This window comes from Ricinus communis, chromosome 5 (genome assembly GCF_019578655.1).
Source record: "Ricinus communis isolate WT05 ecotype wild-type chromosome 5, ASM1957865v1, whole genome shotgun sequence".
Taxonomy (NCBI): Eukaryota; Viridiplantae; Streptophyta; class Magnoliopsida; order Malpighiales; family Euphorbiaceae; genus Ricinus; species Ricinus communis.
The window spans coordinates 18,966,840-18,985,223 of record NC_063260.1 but is presented as its reverse complement, the minus strand read 5'-3'; the positions used below and the strand labels follow the sequence as shown (position 1 = coordinate 18,985,223).

At 33.4% G+C, this 18,384-nt stretch overlaps 2 protein-coding genes across 2 annotated transcripts; both read right to left on the bottom strand.

Moving 5' to 3' along the window:
- Positions 1-4,863: 4,863 nt before the first annotated feature.
- LOC125370101 lies at positions 4,864-5,685 on the bottom strand. Its single transcript, XM_048374143.1, has 2 exons — positions 5,115-5,685; positions 4,864-4,926 (listed from the first exon to the last, which is right to left on the bottom strand). Exons 1-2 carry the CDS (start codon positions 5,683-5,685, stop codon positions 4,877-4,879), a joined length of 621 nt encoding a protein of 206 aa, XP_048230100.1. The 3' UTR covers positions 4,864-4,876.
- Positions 5,686-8,697: 3,012 nt separating this feature from the next.
- LOC8258910 (protein TIFY 6B) lies at positions 8,698-12,050 on the bottom strand. Its single transcript, XM_015728295.3, is given in 8 exon segments — positions 8,698-9,089; positions 9,092-9,141; positions 9,386-9,443; positions 9,612-9,948; positions 10,044-10,128; positions 10,217-10,506; positions 10,773-10,969; positions 11,738-12,050. Coding segments are annotated over 8 exon segments (1,239 nt in total). The 5' UTR covers positions 11,826-12,050; the 3' UTR covers positions 8,698-8,955.
- Between the last annotated feature and the right edge of the window lie 6,334 nt (positions 12,051-18,384).

The following is an 18,384-nucleotide window of genomic DNA, read 5'->3' as shown; positions in this document are numbered from 1 at the left end:
TTCCTTTCAACTCTGGGAAATGGTTTTTCATCATCTTTGCTTGAATGCAAATTTCACGTGTTCTTTTATCTTCATCTGTCCATGTTCAACCATATATTCTTTATTGCCAGCTACTTGTGTTTTCTTTTCTATGAGCGATACTTGCCCATGTTAGTGAAAAAGATCACACCTTTCCCTCCAGTTTTCCCTACTCAAAGTTTTAACCTAACCTCAGATTGTAAAGTTAAAGTTCGAAATTTGGAAAGGAAAAAAAGAGAAGATAACAATAAATTTTCAAATCTTTTTAGCGAAGCTGTTGGTGATAGTTGGTAGTTGACAGCTCTTGCTGTTAGCTAATAGCTTATTAATAATTGTTTTAGTAAAATTATCTATAAATTCTTGTTGTTTATGTGTTTAGTGACAATAGACATCAATTATATAATCTATAGTTAAAACAATAAATTTAAAATTACGTGGATGACTAACTATATCTTGTGTATATATATATATATATATAATAAGCTCAGAAATTATATTATAGATAAAAAATCTTTAATTTATCTATAAAATACTATATATAATATTTTGTATACTGATTAGTTATATATAATATATTTCTAATTAAAAAAAAAAAACAGTTTTTCTTATTCTTATATTGAACCCACATGGATAGGTAAGAATTATAGCAAATTATCACTAAATTCAATTCATAAAAGTCACATACCAGACAATGCAATGAGAAAGTATAAAAAAGAAAAAAATAAGTTAATAAAGTAAAAGAATAATTTAGTAATTGTATTTAAATTAGTACAATTGGTCACAAAATGCTCTAATTTGTAGCTAATATGCCCAGTAACTGTTATGAGTACTAAAAGCTATTAGCAACTGCTTCAAAAATTAAATAAATGAAAGATCTGTCTGAAATTAAAATATTAAACCAATAAATTCTTGATTTTTACTTTTAATTTCAATTTTTATATAAAGAACCGAAGTGAATTAAATCAAATAATTATTAATTATTTGTAATGTTTATATTTATTATACACTTAGTATTAATTTATAAAAATATATTAATTAATAAATTAGTTTTTTAATTTAAAAAGATTTTATTTAGAAAAATAGTATATTGATTATTATTATTATTATTAACTTATTAAATAAATTTTTTTTTTAAAAAAAGAAAAGATTCTACTACAAAATTTAAAATTTAATATGATTTAAAATATAAAAAATTTAATTAATTGCATTGTAAATATCAGTTAGTCATACTGACAGTTTAGATTTGAGATTCATAAATTTATAAAATAATATAAATATAACTAGATTTTAAAAATTGACCAACGAATCGGTGATTGCTCCAATGGTCGAAGTACAAATCACACACTTTCAAAAGGTAAAGTTACAATGTTCCACGCGTCCGACATGCATAAAAGGAAAAAAAAAAAAAAAAGATATACTCTATGCATCTTGAGTCACATGTCACGTGAGTTTTGTTTTCTAACCAAAACCTTGCCCATTTCTCCGAAAGTCAAGATAGGCTAGTCGACTACCCTTGATTGCCAAACCCGAATGATAGCAAATCGCTAGCGGAAGTAAATTCACGAAAGTGGCACAAAGAGACGCAAGAGTTGTGGAAGTGTATACTTGTATTGATTAATTCGCACTAAAGCTACTTACAATGAGCACATTTTCTCTCTCTACACAAGCTCTCTTCCTAACCTTTTCAAATGATACAAGGAAGGGGTATTTATAGTTTTCCCCCATGGCCGTGTTCCGCTGGGAACATGGCCATGCTCAAGGCCGTGTTGGGAACACGGTTTTGGGTAATTGGCCGTGTTACCTACTGTGGCCGTGTTTCCCGAAGCTTCTAGGTCCTTCGCATTTATATTCAACCAACACGGGCGTGTCCTTGGGCGTGTTGGCAACACGGGCAGTGTTGAAATCCAACACGGCCGTGTTGTGCAGCCTTCCCTTGCTAGCTGCGAGGCGGGGCGTGACATTCTCCCCCACTCAATCTGGCAACGCCCCCGTTGCCTGCTCCTCGTAAGCTTTAATTTTCTCCTCAAATTGCCACAAGTCGCGAATTGGCTCCCAGCTTGCCTCACTCTCGGGGAGTCCCTTCCACTTGACTAGAAACTCCGTCATAGGAGGTTGATTGGACTGTGGCACCTTACGGTAGGAGATGATGTAGTCCACTTCTTTGTTATACTGAGCCCGCACATTCAAAGGAGCTCTCGTAGACTTGCCTCGGCTTGGGTCATCATGATCCTCCTTGTAGGGCTTCAACAGGCTTACGTGGAAAACAGGATGGATCTTGATGCCTTGGGGAAGTTCAACCTTATACGCCACCTTTCCCACTCGTTTAATAATGGGGAAAGGCCCATCATACCTTCTTTGGAGCCCTCAATGAAGTCCGTCGGCTTTCCCATGCAGGTTTAGCTTGACGAGCACTTTATCCCCTTCTTGAAACTCCATTGGTCTCCTCTTCCTGTCCGCCCACTTCTTCATCCGCTTAGATGCCTTTTCCAAGTAGGCTCTTGCGACATCGGCTTGCTCCTTCCATTCCTTCGCAAGCTTAAAGGCGGGTGGACTGCGGCTTGACCAATCTAGGGCAAGAGTACTAGGCGTGTAGGGTTGTTGGCCTGTAACTATCTCAAACGGACTCTTGCCGGTCGACTCGCTTCTTTGTAAATTATAGGAGAATTGGGCAACATCAAGCAACTTCGCCCAATCCCGTTGATTGGCACTCACGTAGTGCCTTAGATAGAGTTCCAAAAGTGCATTGATCCTCTCCGTTTGCCCATCAGTCTGGGGGTGCATACTCGTAGAGAACCTGAGGTCGGTGCCTAATAGCTTGAATAGCTCCGTCCAAAACCGACCCGTGAAGTGAGTGTCCAGATCGCTCACTATGGATTTTGGCACACCCCAATATTTCACCACATGTTTCATAAAAAGACGGGCAGCTTCTTCGGCGGTGACGGCCTTTGGAGCTGGAATGAAGATGCCGTATTTAGAGAACCGATCCACCACCACAAAGATCCATGCACATCCTTCTGACAAAGGAAGCCCCACAATAAAATCCATGGAGACACTCTCCCATGGTCTCTCAGGAATAGAAAGTGGCTCTAGTAGACCACCCGGGGCTTGTTGCTCCATCTTGTCTTGTTGGCACACAAGACAATTCCTCACATAGGCCTCCACATCTTCCCTCATGCGAGGCCAATAGTAGGCATTCTCCACAAGTGCCATCGTCTGTTGAATGCCGGGATGACCTGCCCACTTGCTGTCGTGGCACTCTTTAAGTATCTCCTTCCTTAGATTATCATGGAGCGGCACATATAACCTCCTCCGTGTAAAGCAAGTCTCCTTCCAGCCAAAATCTTCAAGTCTTACCTTCTCGAATAAGAGCAAAGAAGTTATTGGCCATTGGATCATGCTTTAACCCCTCCTTGATGCGCTCCGCCAAGTTGCATGCAGGACGGCTTATTTCGGCTAGCTCCCCTCTCCTGCTTAGGGCGTCGGCAACAAGGTTTGCTCTTCCTGGCTTATACTCCATGATGTAGTCAAATTCCGCAAGGAAATCCTGCCACCTAGCTTGCTTAGGTGTGAGCTTCTTTTGTGTCTGAAAGTAGCTAGTGGCGACATTGTCGGTTTTGACAACAAACTTGCTCCCGAGCAAGTAGTGCCTCCAAGTCCGCAAGCAATGGACTATCGCGGTCATCTCTTTTTCTTGCACCGTATACCTCATTTCGGTGTCATTCAATTTCCGGCTTTCAAAGGCTATCGGATGCCCCACCTGCATAAGTACTCCACCAATAGCAAAATCAGAAGCATCCGTGTGGATCTCGAACGCCTTTGTATAGTCGGGGAGTGCTAAGACTGGCTCCTCCATAATCACCTTCTTTAGCCCTTCGAAGGCTTCTTGGCACTTCGTAGACCAGTCCCAGGCACGACCCTTCTTTAGTAAATCCGTTAAGGGAGTGGCAATGGAAGAATAACCCTTAATGAACCTCCGGTAGTAGTTTACTAATCCAAGGAAATACCTCAACTCCGTCACCTTAGCCTGCGGCTCCCAATCCTGGATGGCCTTCACCTTTGAACCGTCCATCCTCAACTTCCCATTGCCAACGACATGCCCAAGGAATGCCACTTCTCGTTGGGCAAACAAGCATTTCTCCCTTTTAACGTAGAGCTCGTTAACCCGCAAGGCTTTGAACACTAGCCTTAAATGCTCTACGTGCTCCTCCAGCGTGTTGTTGTACACAACAATATCATCTAGATAAACAACAACAAATTGATCAAGGTAAGGAGCAAGTACCTTGTTCATCAACGTGCAGAATGTGGCCGGCGCATTTGTGAGGCCAAAGGGCATGACAAGGAATTCATACGATCCATATCTCGTCACGCACGCCGTCTTTGGCTCATGTCCTTCGGAGATGCGTACCTGGTAGTACCCGGACCGTAAATCCAACTTGGTAAACCACTTAGCACCACCAAGTTGATCAAAGATGTCCGCAATGTTAGGAATCGGGTACTTATTCTTGATTGTAATCTTGTTCAGCGCTCGGTAGTCAATGCATAACCGAAGAGACCCATCATGCTTCTTCTGGAACAACACAGGCGCACCATACGGAGCTTTGGGCCTTATATAGCCCTGCATCAAGCGTACTCCTTAAATTGCCTCCTTAATTCCTCTAGCTCGGGGAGGCGCCCATACGGTAGGGGGGCAAAGGCGGGTGGTTTGGCTCCGATTCCGAGCTCAATCTCGTGGTCCACTTCTCGGCGTGGAGGAAGCTTCTTCGGTAGCTCTGGCGGCATAACATCTTTAAACTCATCTAGTACGCCTCGGATAGGGCTTGGAAGTGTAGCCTCACTAGCATGGGTACCTTCTTCCACTTTAAGGGTTGCTAGGAAGGTTGGCTCCTTCCTTTTTACCCCTTTTGAGAGCTGTATGGCCGACACCATCTTATCTTGACTTAACTCCCTTTTTATCGGCACAACACAAGGTTGGCCATTCTCCATTATGCACATGGTGTTGGCGTAAGGAACCAAGAATGCCTTCACCATGTCGAGGAAGTCCATACCAAGATAAAATCGTTGATCATCAATAGGAGCAATTGTGATATCGACCTTACCTTGCCATTGGCCTATTCGGATGTTAGTTCCTCTCGCAACGCCAATGATAGGTAATCTCTTTGCGTTCACCCCTTTAATGAAGCCCTTTTCCTTCTTGTAAGGCAGCTTAATAGAGTCAGCCACCTCTTTCGCCATGTATACCGTGTCAGCTCCAGTGTCCACCATGGCTTGAATACTCCTGCCTCCGATATTGGTCTCCACGTACATTCGCCTATGAGGCTTTTGCTCCACTTTGGCTTGGATAGCATTAAGGAGTCGAAGGGAAGCAAGTCTTCGCTCTTCTTCTTGCCTTTCCTCTTCGGTAATCACTAGCGCCCCAAGCTTTCCTCGCTTTGGACAATCATATACCCGCTGAGGTCCGTCGCATATGAAGCAGGCAAGCTTTCTCGGGGAAGAACTACGCCTGTCTTCCTTCTTCCATTTGCCCTTGTCTTTATATGAAGCCTTACCATCCTTGGTGGAAGATTTTCCCCTATCTCCACCACCTTTGTCACTACCTTCGTATTTCTTTACCTTTGGTTTAAACGAGTCCTTCCTCTTCAACTCTATCAAGGACTCGGCAACCGCCATCGCAGTGGCAAGGTCCTACACACCTCACCTTTCTAGCTCCAACTGAGCCCACCGAGATAACCCATCAATAAAGGCATAAAAAGCTTCCTTCTCCCCCAAATCGGGAATCTCCAACATCAATTCGGAAAACTCCTTCACATACTCCTGAATATGACCATCTCTATATTGGAGACGTCGAAGCTTTGACCTCGCCTCCTTCTCGGCATTGTCGGGATAGAATTGCTTCTTAAGCTCCCGAACAAAATCTTCCCAAGTATTAATGGTGCAGAGGCCCTTTTTCACATCCTCGCACCTCCGTCTCCACCAGACGGTAGCAATATCACACAAGTAGAGAGATACGGACTTTACCTTAGTGGTGTCGTCCACGATGCCCACTGCCTCAAAGTATCCCTCCAGGTTCCACAGGAAGTTGTCGATCTCCCTCGCATTCCTCGCCCCACCGTAGGCCTTTGGTTTAGGAGCATCGACTTTGTGGACCGTCGCTACTTGCGCTCCCCCACTCTTTGCCAATGCGGTCTTGCACAAATTAAGCTCCACCTCAAGCTTATCGACCTTCTCTAGGCATTGGACAAGCAATTTCTTGAGAGCCTCATTGTCCCTTGATAAATTGTCGGCAAGAACATTCAAGGTACCTTGCATCTCCTCGCGAAGCTCTCCGTCGTCCCCCTTGGACTCTAGCTTCTCGATGCGTAGGTCCATGTCTTTGATTTTATCCCACCAATCAGACATGGTAGTCTCCACCCTGACTAGCCTCTCCTCCATCGCGCCAATCACGTCGCGGGACTTATCCCTCCGGCCCTTTCCGCTATCCTTTCCTCCTTCCCTTGGAGTAGGAGGAGCGGTAGAAGTAGATTGCTCACCAACCTTGGCCATTATCTCGTGCAAGAATTCTCCCAAAGAACTTATCCGCGCTATACTTCCAACTGTGGCGTGATACCAACCTGCTCTGTCTCGAACTTGGCTTTGTCTCGAACCTGCTCTGATACCAACTGTCACGTGAGTTTTATTTTCTAACCAAAACCTTGCCCACGTGCGGCCTAGCTTGCTTGATTTCCCCGAAAGTCAAGATAGCTAGTCAGCCTACCCTTGATTGCCAAACCCGGCAGAATGATAGCAAATACGCTAGCGGAAGTAAATTCACGAAAGTGGCACAAAGAGACGCAAGAGTTGTGGAAGTGTATACTTGTATTGATTAATTCACACTAAAGCTACTTACAATGAGCACACTTTCTCTCTCTACACAAGCTCTCTTCCTAACCTTTTCAAATGATACAAGGAAGGGGTATTTATAGTTTTCCCCCTGTCCGCCAACATGGCCGTGTTCCAGGCCGTGTTGGGAACATGGCCGTGCTCAAGGCCGTGTTAGGAACACGGTTTTGGGTAATTGGCCGTGTTACCTACTGTGGCCGTGTTTCCCGAAGCTTCTAGGTCCTTCGCATTTGTATTCAACCAACACGAGCGTGTCCTTGGGCGTGTTGGCAACACGGGCATTGTTGAAATCCAACACGGCCGTGTTGTGCAGCCTTCCCTTGCTAGCTGCGAGGCGGGGCGTGACACACAGCATAGATAAGGTTAGCTAATGTAACATGTAATTGGGGGCAGCGACAGACGAAGTCATTGTCAGCCACCGTTGGCAGTCGTCGGATTTCTCTTGTGAACCCCTCATCGTCGTAGCCTTGTACGACAATTGGATGGCAGCTTGTTAAAAATGGACCACGTGAATTAATCAGAGAAGAGAAAACACATTATAAAATAAATAATAAATAAATAAAAGTTGGACCCAGTAGTATAGTTGCACCCATTAAACATAGTATACGAAAAGCTTAGAGAATGACCCAACAGCAAATAAGAACTCATTATCCAAAAAAAAAAAATTATATTTAAATTTTATATATATTTCTATTTATATACTAAATTAATAAATTATTAATATAAATTATAAAATATATATTAATTATCTAATATTAAAATATAAAATATTTACACATATATATTATTTTTTATTAATTATTATACATACGCTAAATAGTAATTTTTCAAACATATTTATTATTTTAATCGGTTTCTTGACAAAAAGATATTCCAGTGTGGCCCAACTCAACACCAGAGTAGAGATACACAGTAATTGAAAGTGCTGTGCCCAAAGAAAGAAAAAGGAAAAGGAAAATGTTGGACCATGATCATGTTCACCAATAAAACCCTCCCTTAAAATTCTTCTTTTCTTTGGTTAAAAATCGAATAAGCAAAATATTTGTTTTAGAAAAAAGGGGGCAGTAGAAGAAAGTATAATCATCCCTCGCCAATTGATTTGTTTCTCTCTAAGATGCTTCATGTCTGCCACACTTCTATTTTTTTACTTCAAATTTTAAGATATTCACTTCAATTTCTCTTTTTTACTTTCAGATTTCAAATTTCAAATCCTTTACTTTTCAGAATTTCAATAATGAACTAAAGAGTCTTTTTTAAGCTCTTAATAATTATTTTTTCAACTATAAATCAATTTATCAGAGTGAGTTAAAATTAGAAAAATACTATACATATTTTCTTAAAGAAGGACACTATTATTGAATTCAGTGAATATAAATTCCATAAAGCATTTTTTGGGATTCTAATTAATGAACCGTCATCCATATTTTCAATACAAACTAAAATCCGAGTCCCCACAAAAGAAACACGAAATGAAATTAAATCATCCAACTTTCCGAATTAAGTACGCGACCAGCAGAAATAGCGTCATAATGTGCGCTTTAACAATATCTACTCCCGAGGAAGTGTGAGCTCAGAAAGGACAAAGCCACTCAAGCTGCAATCTATCTAACAGAGACTGAGAACTAGAAGGAACCTCTTCCAGACAATTTACAAACTCCAAGAAACACACCCAATCACCCATTTTTGTTGACAAAATGGTTTGAAAATTTATAATAACATTAGAAATGAACGCCTGATAATTAAGAACTGCTAAACTCTTGGTCTTGCCACACATAATGGGTTCACAAAATATGATGCAGATACTACACATAATCCTAATCTGATATTAGTTTCCACAATTTAACACAAGTTGTGCAGCTACAAAATGCACTTAAAATATCATCTTGGAAGGAAATGATCCGAACGGATTAACAGAAAGGGGAACTGAAATCTGAAAAAGGAAAAATATGGGAGATAACCCTACAGCACCTCTATTTATATGCTATACATACGCGCAATAAGTTTCCTGAAGCCAAAGAAAGGGATTCAATTATTCTAGTTAGAAAACAAAAATACATTTGCTTACATCTTTAGTTTACTACTTAAATTGCAATGACTCCCTTCTAAGTTGGCACCGTTTGTTTTGGTGCTCTCCATACTTGCCGAGAGCGAACCATCTCCTATTCGGGAGTACTTTAATCCATTGGATTCTGGATAGAAGATTCAAGAGAATTCTTGCAGAGGTTGTATGGTGCTGCACTCATCATCCTACATGCACAGAAAGAGGCCACAGCATCAGATACGAGTCTTAATCAAAATGATTACGTGAGGCTTGCAGCAAAATCTTAACATTATGATTAGTAGATGGATCATGTAGGGATTATATTTAGATCATTTAGTATTTAGATGCCTAATTACTTAACGGATTGCAAGACATTTCCACGGATTATTGCCCTTGTTAAGAGATCTTATATGAAAAGCAACACCTTTTGATTTAATCTAAATACCTTACCTCTCCTTGCGCTTCTCCAAAAACCGAGCCAAGGACGCCTTTCGCGCCTGAGGCACTGCTGAACAAGAAGTTAGATATCAATTATACATCGCAAATATTGTATTCATAACTCGAATCTTTGTACAATGCATTGTGTGCTCAATGAATGAGTAACATGCAATTCAGAAGTCTTCAAAATTGGAAAGTTTCTAATGGAAAGCTGTCCTTCTAGAGAGCAAGGTCATACCAGATGGCATCATAATTGCTGCAGGTGCAGATCCCATGGCACTTGCAAGTTTTGGTGTGTCCGGTTTGCTAACAGGAGTGGTTGGAACTCCAGAAGGTTTAACTGCCACAATTTCTTCAGTACTAGTAGAGCCGCTCCCTGACTGAGCACCAGTATGTGAGGAAACAGACAAAGGGCTTGAGAGACGGGAGCAAGGTGGTGTTATTACAGGTTGGTTGACCGGACTAACAACAGTTGCTACTGCCTTTGAGTTTGGTGCCTGGACTTGAATTTTTGGCTGTGACATGTTAGAAGGAATTGAAGATCCATTTCCAGCCAAGAACATGATAGCTTGAGCCTGATAAAATTCCAAAATGAATTTATTTCAGTAGAGGTCTATAGGATGATAAATAACCAGCATAATGCTTTATCAGGAAGAGAAAGATAAAGAACCTTCTCAGGCGATATATCATCATACACATTAACTGTCCCACCATAAAAGATGGTCAGTTGAGCAGGAGATCCAGAGGTTTTCACACTGTTTTCAGAGGAAAATATCAACTAAAACTCTTACTAAGTTCGATAATATAATACTACATTCATATTTAGTAAAAGTTATGCATTACCATGAATCAAATTTTCGATTGACAGAACTAATATTAGGAAGAATTGTTTGTGGAGCTGTCACGGGAATTCCTCCAAGGAACTGTGGCTTTGTAGTAGTGGCGACCATACTCGGACCAGTGGTTGCATAATGATTCTTGAAGAAAGAGTGGCTCGTGGAAATTGAACTCGTATAATTAGGGACTGGAAACACCTTCACATCAGGATGATGCACGGAATGCACATCATGTTGTAAAGGATAAGAAGCTAATGTAAAATGATTGCCACCTTGCCTTTCAAGATTAAATGATCTCTACATGGTAAAAGAACAATAAGAATAATTATATCATCAGTTGATACTTGTAGAAGAGAAAACAACTATACACCAATCAAATCAAACGGTTGCCGGAATCCTCCAGTTAATTACGAAAGACAAATATGAACAGCATCATTTATTCCTTTACAACTATCAACTAAGGCTATAATGAAGACTTGTTTATATCCAGAATATAACAGAAGAGAAACAACTCAAACCATAGAACAAGAATATAATCAAAAAGAGAAGGCACAAAATTATACCTGAATTTCAGCCACCTGTTTTTGGCTAGGGTCCAAAGCATCTACAGTTGCGATGGACAAGAATCCAGAGGGCACTATAGAATCAGATACAATCCTCTTGGTCTTATCTTCTTGAGCAGCCTTGAAAGGCATCAAATGAGGAAGGGAAGAGACCTTGTTGAGGAAGGGCCACTGTATCCCTGAAACTTTACTAAAACCTTAAGATTTCGAGAAAAGAATAAACAGTATTAACAAGCTTAATATTAAAACCAACAAAGAAAAAATTTATGGAAAATTTCTCTAGCACTTAACCGTAGTCAACTTATAAGGAAACTAAATTAAGACTCCAGAATTGCAGAACTCTTTCCACTTAGATGGATCATGAAACATTATAGTTCCAGTGAGAACAATGAATTTTTTTGTAATACTCCACAAAATCTTAAGGTTACTATAACAGAAAAACTAATGAAGATGTTATAAATCTATACACTTGCATTCATATAACAAAAGATACACCTACTGACATATTCTTATCCAAATAAATCTGGAGTGATAACAGATATTATACATATGTAAGCCAATTAATAGAGAAAAATTAAAATATAGCTAGTTATAGTTAACAAACTACAATTACAATTAACTTTGTCTGGGTCATTAAAATAACCACTTCCAAATTAAACACATACTTTTCTAATTCATACTAACAAAAAAAGAAGAAGAAGGAGAAGATAGTGGTTTCTTAACTTTTGCTTTCTCACTTGTTCAGTTAGTTAATCATAGGTTTACCAATTTCGCATACAAAATTAACAAAGTACAAACAAATATCAAAATTCAAACTTTAGACAAACCATATTTCAAATTCAAAGTTACATAGTTTCCATATCAGGATATCTCAGATTGCACAAACTAAATTAACCAATACTATTGAAAGTAGCCAACAAAAAGTAATCACAAGATAATAAAAATACTTATATATATATATGTACCTATCTCTTTATACCCATCAGAGTTAACCTCTTCCTTAACAACGGCCAATGAATCTTGACAATTCAACCCCAGAAAATCTCTCTCCATCTCTCACCTCTCTAATGCAAACACAAAAGAAACACAACTCTCAAATAAAAACCACCTCAATAAACAACCTCAATAACCATAAATTCACAGATCAATCTAATCCCACTGCTCCACCAAACCTTAACTTAAAGAAAGCAAACACAAAAAGACCACCAAAAAGAAAGCTTCCAACGACAACAAAAGAGAGTATTTTCTTTTTTACTCGCAGCATAAGATCTTGACCGTTGAATTTTTTAAAAGAGAAAAATAAAAGACCAGATATGTATTACCGGTATATCCAGTTATGTGACTGGTTTATTCGGTAACTGAGCACGTGCGTAAGGGATTTTTGTTTTTTTATTTGTTTTTTACAGTTTTACCAGCAAGTTGCTGCTTGGTGCCCACTTGTCGGTGGGAACGCAACACGTGTGCTATGGATCCAGTAGTAAGTCGACACGTTATTTTTTCACGTGAAGAGTATTTTCGGCTCGTGAAGTAAATATATGATTGGCTACTTAATTTAACTTTGGATTGCACATTGACACGAGGATATAATGATAAAGCGAAAATGATATGTGCTTTGTTTTTGTTTTTATTAATTACTAATATTTCTTAAGAAAGAGACCGCTGTTTCAGTTTTTATTTTTAAGAAAAAAAACTAGAAATCAATATTATTCCAGATTTATCAACTCTTCAGGTTTCAATATTAAAAGAGTTTTTCTTTTTAATTTGAGAGATTCAATATTAAAACAGTTAAATGGAAGGCTTCATTATATAAGATTATGAATAAAAATCCATTTTATTCTTATGCATTATAATTTTTAGTTACAATTAAAATTTTAAGTAACCTTTTTATAATTAATAGTAAAAAGATTTGAATATTAATTCTTTTTATTTTTTATTCACAATCAACAAAGATTTAATTATGTAAAACTCTCACTAAAATTATTTTTTGATATGCATATATAAATAATACCAAATTGATAAATATTATTAATTCTTAAAATATATTATAACAATATCATTAAATTTTTATAAAATAAATATCTTTATATTTAAATATATAAGCATTTTGAGTATGTTATGAATATTGATCATAATAATAAGTTTTAAATTTTTAATTGCAGTAAAAAATAAAATTACAAGAAAATTATAAAAAATAATTTAATCATAAATCGCTGTAATATATTATTATATGCATATTATTTAAGTCAACGTTGAAATTTTAAATAAAAAATACATAAAATAATAAAAAATTATGTTTTAATACATAGTGTATTTTATTTTCTTTATTTATTAATTTTTTTACTAAAAAGTACATGTATTATAAAAAAATAAAATACAAACAAATACAAATTTCCTATTATAAATAAGAATTTTTAATAAATATTATTAAAATATAAATTACTATAAGAATACCAAAATAAAATTTTACTTATAAAAATATTCTAATAAAATTTTATTTATAAAAATCTCTCATTTGACCTTTTTTAGGTGAATAGATATATGTTAAATGTAGTTTGAAGAATATATATATATATATGTTAGTATATTTTCACAGATAATAAATTTAAAATATATTAATTTTATAAAATATTATCGCATGTTATCTGATTTTATTATATTAATGATAAAAGAATAAATAAATTTAAAAAATATTTTTAATTTAAAATATTTAGAAGTATTTTGGGAATATCTTATATGCAAAATGTTAGAAATTGCTATAAAATGAAAAAAAATATTGAGTATAATTGAGAAAAATATATATATATCGTATACTTTTAATATAAACTAAATAAGTAATGTATTAATTTTTAATTATATATTTAAATAGTAATAAAAAAGATATTAATTTTTAATATTAAAGTATTTATTTTTTAAAATAAATAATTTAATCTATATTTATAAATATTCTAAAAAATAAAAAAAGAATGTGAAATATTAATGAAATAAAAATAAATAACAATATAGAGTATTATATTTAACAAAAAATAACATATATTTTATATCTGTACTGTATTGCAAATCAATTTTATAAAAGTAGAAGAGAGGGAGAATTTTCTAAAAAAAAGTAGTGGGAAATTTTAAATAAAAAATAAAAAAATAAAAGAATTAATAATTATTTTAAGAGAAATATGTAAATGGTGAAATTTTATCTACAAATAAAGCCTTTTTGGGCCTGAGTATGAGCATGTTGGTTACATTACAGCCTCAAGTAGCAAAATTGAAAGAACAAATTAAGGAACGGAGACTGTAAAACACAAAAAAAGAAAACTTGTTGAAAAATGACTTGTAACAGTTTCAGCACATAAGAGTCCCACTCGCACGTAGCGGTAGCGATCATTCTCACCACCTGAAGGGAGAAAGTCTCCTTCGAAAGCCCACTGCATTTACATTTCTAACGCCAGAAATTCAAGAATTATTGCCAGTTCTCTTTACTCAATAACTATTTTTACATTCAATACTGCATCATATTTCTTTTTAAGATCAAATAGATTGTATTTTACAAAGAAACTATAACTTAAAAATGCCACATAATTATAAGAAGGGAGGTGAATTATCATTGGTCGAAAGATATATTGTTCTATAATTTCTAATATTTAATTATATAAATTCATTACCGCTAGATTTTAAAAAATATTAATTTAATTTTTATAACAAAATGTTCGTGATAAGCATTGGCTATTTATTATGTGTGGGGACCAATTGCATACAGCCGTGCGAATCAAATTGAAATCTGCATACCATCTAGAAAATTACTTCATAGGAATTTCTTGTTCGTGTATGGAACCAAACAAAGTTTTACGTTGTCCTACTAAAAATAAGATTTGTTTACTCAGATCAGTTTTTTTAAAAACATTTTAAATAAAAATAAAAAATACAACTTTGTGTTTACTTGTAGTATTTTCTAAAAATTAAAAAAAATATAGTTTTTTATATTTTTAAATTTATAACTAAACTTTTAATTTTCTTTTTTCAAAAAAAATTTTAAAAATAAATTTAATATATTTTCTTTATATAAGAAGTCATTTGTTTTTAAATGAAAACATGGAGTTTTCACTTCATTTATTTTAAGTCTATTATCTATATTTAAAATATTATCTAAATAAAATATAAAATATTTTTTTTATAAAATAAACATATTCTGCAAATATTCTATAAAAATAAAAAATAAAAAATGAAGAAGATTCTGTACGAGTAAACATAGTTACATACCAGAGTTAGTTAATATTTGAATTGACAAAAAGGCTCTTGGTAAGTTGAATATTTAATCTTAATCTTCAAGAATTAAATTAAAATTTACTAAACAATCATATTTCAAGACAATCCAATCATATCTTGTGATATAGATAAAAGCACACCATCTACTGCCATTCACTAATCATTTATTGAACTTATTAAATATCTTTCCACCTATTATATTCAAAAAAGTTATTATGATGTGCATTTGCCTTTTATGTTTATTGGTCTTAAATTATAACTTTTGTTAAAATAATTATCTCAAATATATAAAATTATTAATTTTTTTATTAATATCATGAACAATGTTAAAAATTACTTGGCTCTACTATTATTTTAAAATTAGATATTCAGATTAAAAAATAATATCATAGTAATTAATAATATTATGAACTAATAAACAATATTAAAAAATGTAGGGTAAATATGATATATTTGTTGTTTTTCTATTGGATATTTTCTTATATCTATTTCGGAAAATTCAAGTTATTAATAATTAGTGATAAACAACATCGCTAAACTCATTCTAATTAATAATTATTGGTACATCCGCACATAGCCAACTTTTGTAGTTGATGATATATAAAATATGTATTATTACATCCTACCGAAATGTACTGTAAAAATTCATTTATTTTGTCGCAATTGGAACTAGTCGGTCGGAACAAACAGAAAGTTATGGAGAAATACCAGCAGGTTCCCAACTCTTGAAGCAACCAAATATTTATTATTTAATGATAATTTAATTTTGTGTAACTTTTTGGATTTTTTTATTTTTATTAATACTACTTTATATGATTATAACTAAAATATCTATCATAAGATATTCTTAATTAAATAATAAAACTAATTTTAGAAACAGTGACTCGATTATATTCATTCAAATTATAAAACATTAAAGAAATTAAGAATTTCCAATTTTTTCATTTCTAAGATTTTATAATATACATTGTATTTACTGTTAATCAAATTTTATATCTAACTATATTTTAAAATGAAAATATATTAATTTTAATATATAATAATAATTATTCTCACAATAAATTGGTAGGCCAAAAACTAAATTATTTTTGACATGAATAGGTTGATGTACAAGACTTTTATGTTAATGTTAAACTTGAAGCTACACCAGCTAGTCTCGTCAATAAATCTGAGAAATAGATTTACAATTTTAATTAATTGAGTCTAAAATATTGAATTAAAAAAATAATAAAAATGTTTTGAAGAAGATACGGGGACATCCTTGCCAACCAATCCTTTGATTATTGCTTGGCCCTTTATATTTTGAATATTCTCTCTATATTATGTACGCCGATATATAAATTATTTATGTTTTCAATTTTAAATGCACGACTTTAGTAAATAATTAAACGTGTGTATTTTAACTCTTAATAAGAAATTTAACTTTAAAATAGAGAAGCATGACAGTTGCAATTAAGTTAAAGTAATTTATTTCTTTATAAAGATAATTACAAATATATATATATTTTTTTATTTATTTTTTTGTCTTAATATTTAAATTATTTTTATTTAATAAATATCTTAACTCATTTTACTTCAATTATGTCCCATTCAAGTCTTTATTACTGAAATTAGTTTTCATAATATTTCAATTTATTAGTTTATTTCATTATTCATATGAATAAACAAATTGTGGTTTTTCTCTTAACGTAATTTTATTTTCTTATATTAGTTAATATATTATATCATTTATGTCAAGTTTTAAGTAATATTTATTAAATGTTTAATGATTAATGATTCAAAATTTATATATTAATACTGATTTAAAAAAAAATATATAGATATTTTGTTAATGAAAATTAATAAAATATCTTAATCTAAAAGATAAAATTAAATATCAAACAACATCAAGAAATACATAAAGAAAAAGATAATTATGCTCTAATTGATGACATTAAACATATATCAATTTAATAACTTGTTTTTTGATAAGTCCGATTGTTTAAATATCGAATTGAATTTCTTTATTTTTTATACCATTTCCACAGATAGAGAACTCAATAACTACATTATGACTTTTATAGAGGTAAAACTCGACACACCCATAATAAAATACTATAAAACACTTTAAAAAGTATATTAGTATAAGATTAACTAATTAAAATAAAAGGAAGGGATAAGTACAAAACAAATAATTGATGGTTTCACCGTTTCATAATTTTGAGTATATATTTTTTTCTAAATAAAGAGAGCCATGTGGTTACAAATCGTGACAAAGAAAAATATCTTACTATTAAGAAGTTTCGATTTATAAGGATTCTATTACTTTATTCCGATAAGCCATTAATACAATATTGCATGTATTTGATAATATGAGTTTGGAGTTTAATAATTATATTATATTATTTGGTTGTTGAATTAGAGTTTAAGAAGTTATTAACCCGATGAGATCGATTTGACAATCAAACAATCACGTTTTGAGTTGTTAAACTCTAAATCCATATTATCAAATACGGAAAATATAATAATGATGACTGATCAGAGTGAAAATAACTAAAATCTTGCTAATTGATACTTTTTAATGATGAAATACTTTTTTTATCATAATTTTTAACCACATATTTTTTTATTTAAAAAAATCACTCATACTAAAAATTATCAAATAATGAAATTATATAATAACTTTTATATTTATTTTTAAAAAAAATTATACCATGCCGATGTAAAATATCAGTAATACAACGAAAAATAAAATTTTAATGAAGAAAATAAGAAAAAGAGAGAAACAAATATAAATTTTTTATATAACGCTGATCATATCGATAAACAAATATGTATTTTAAAAATAGATAATAAGGTAATTTTCATTTCAGATTAAGATATCAAATTAAAAAAAATTAATTGCCACTAAAAAATAAAGAAGAATAGAAAAATATACATTATAATGTGATATTTCTCTATTTCTCTTGTTTGGATTACGGGGAAAAAATGAACATAGAAAGTAAGTTGTTCTTCACTCGGCTTGTATTTTCTTTTATCTTTAAAAGTAAAAAAAGAAACTAACAAGAGAATTTTAAATTATTAAGTTTTTATTAGAAGAGGGTAAAGTAATAAATTTATAATCTCTCGGAGGAAGGAAATAACATCCTTTACTAGGCAAACAATATTTGGAAAGAAAGTTTTCACTGTTTTTTTTTTCATATGAGCAAATTTATCCAAAAAAAAAAAAAAAAGAAATCATATGAACAACTTAAATCTTGAGACTTTCATTCTCCTCTTTTTCAATGTGGCCCAATATTTTATATAGGTAAAAGATACTAATACATCTTTAAATTTTTGGTTAAATCTCAATTAAGTATTTAAATTTTAAGATGGAACA

Bases quoted from the DNA above. Each gene is read 5' to 3' on its own strand.
- LOC125370101 (XM_048374143.1), bottom strand. From the start codon at position 5,685: ATGGCGGTTGCCGAGTCCTTGATAGAGTTGAAGAGGAAGGACTCGTTT. The intron at 4,927-5,114 runs GTAAGGTCGATA...TCGGCCATACAG, and splicing joins CCGAATAGGCCAATGGCAAG to CTCTCAAAAGGGGTAAAAAG.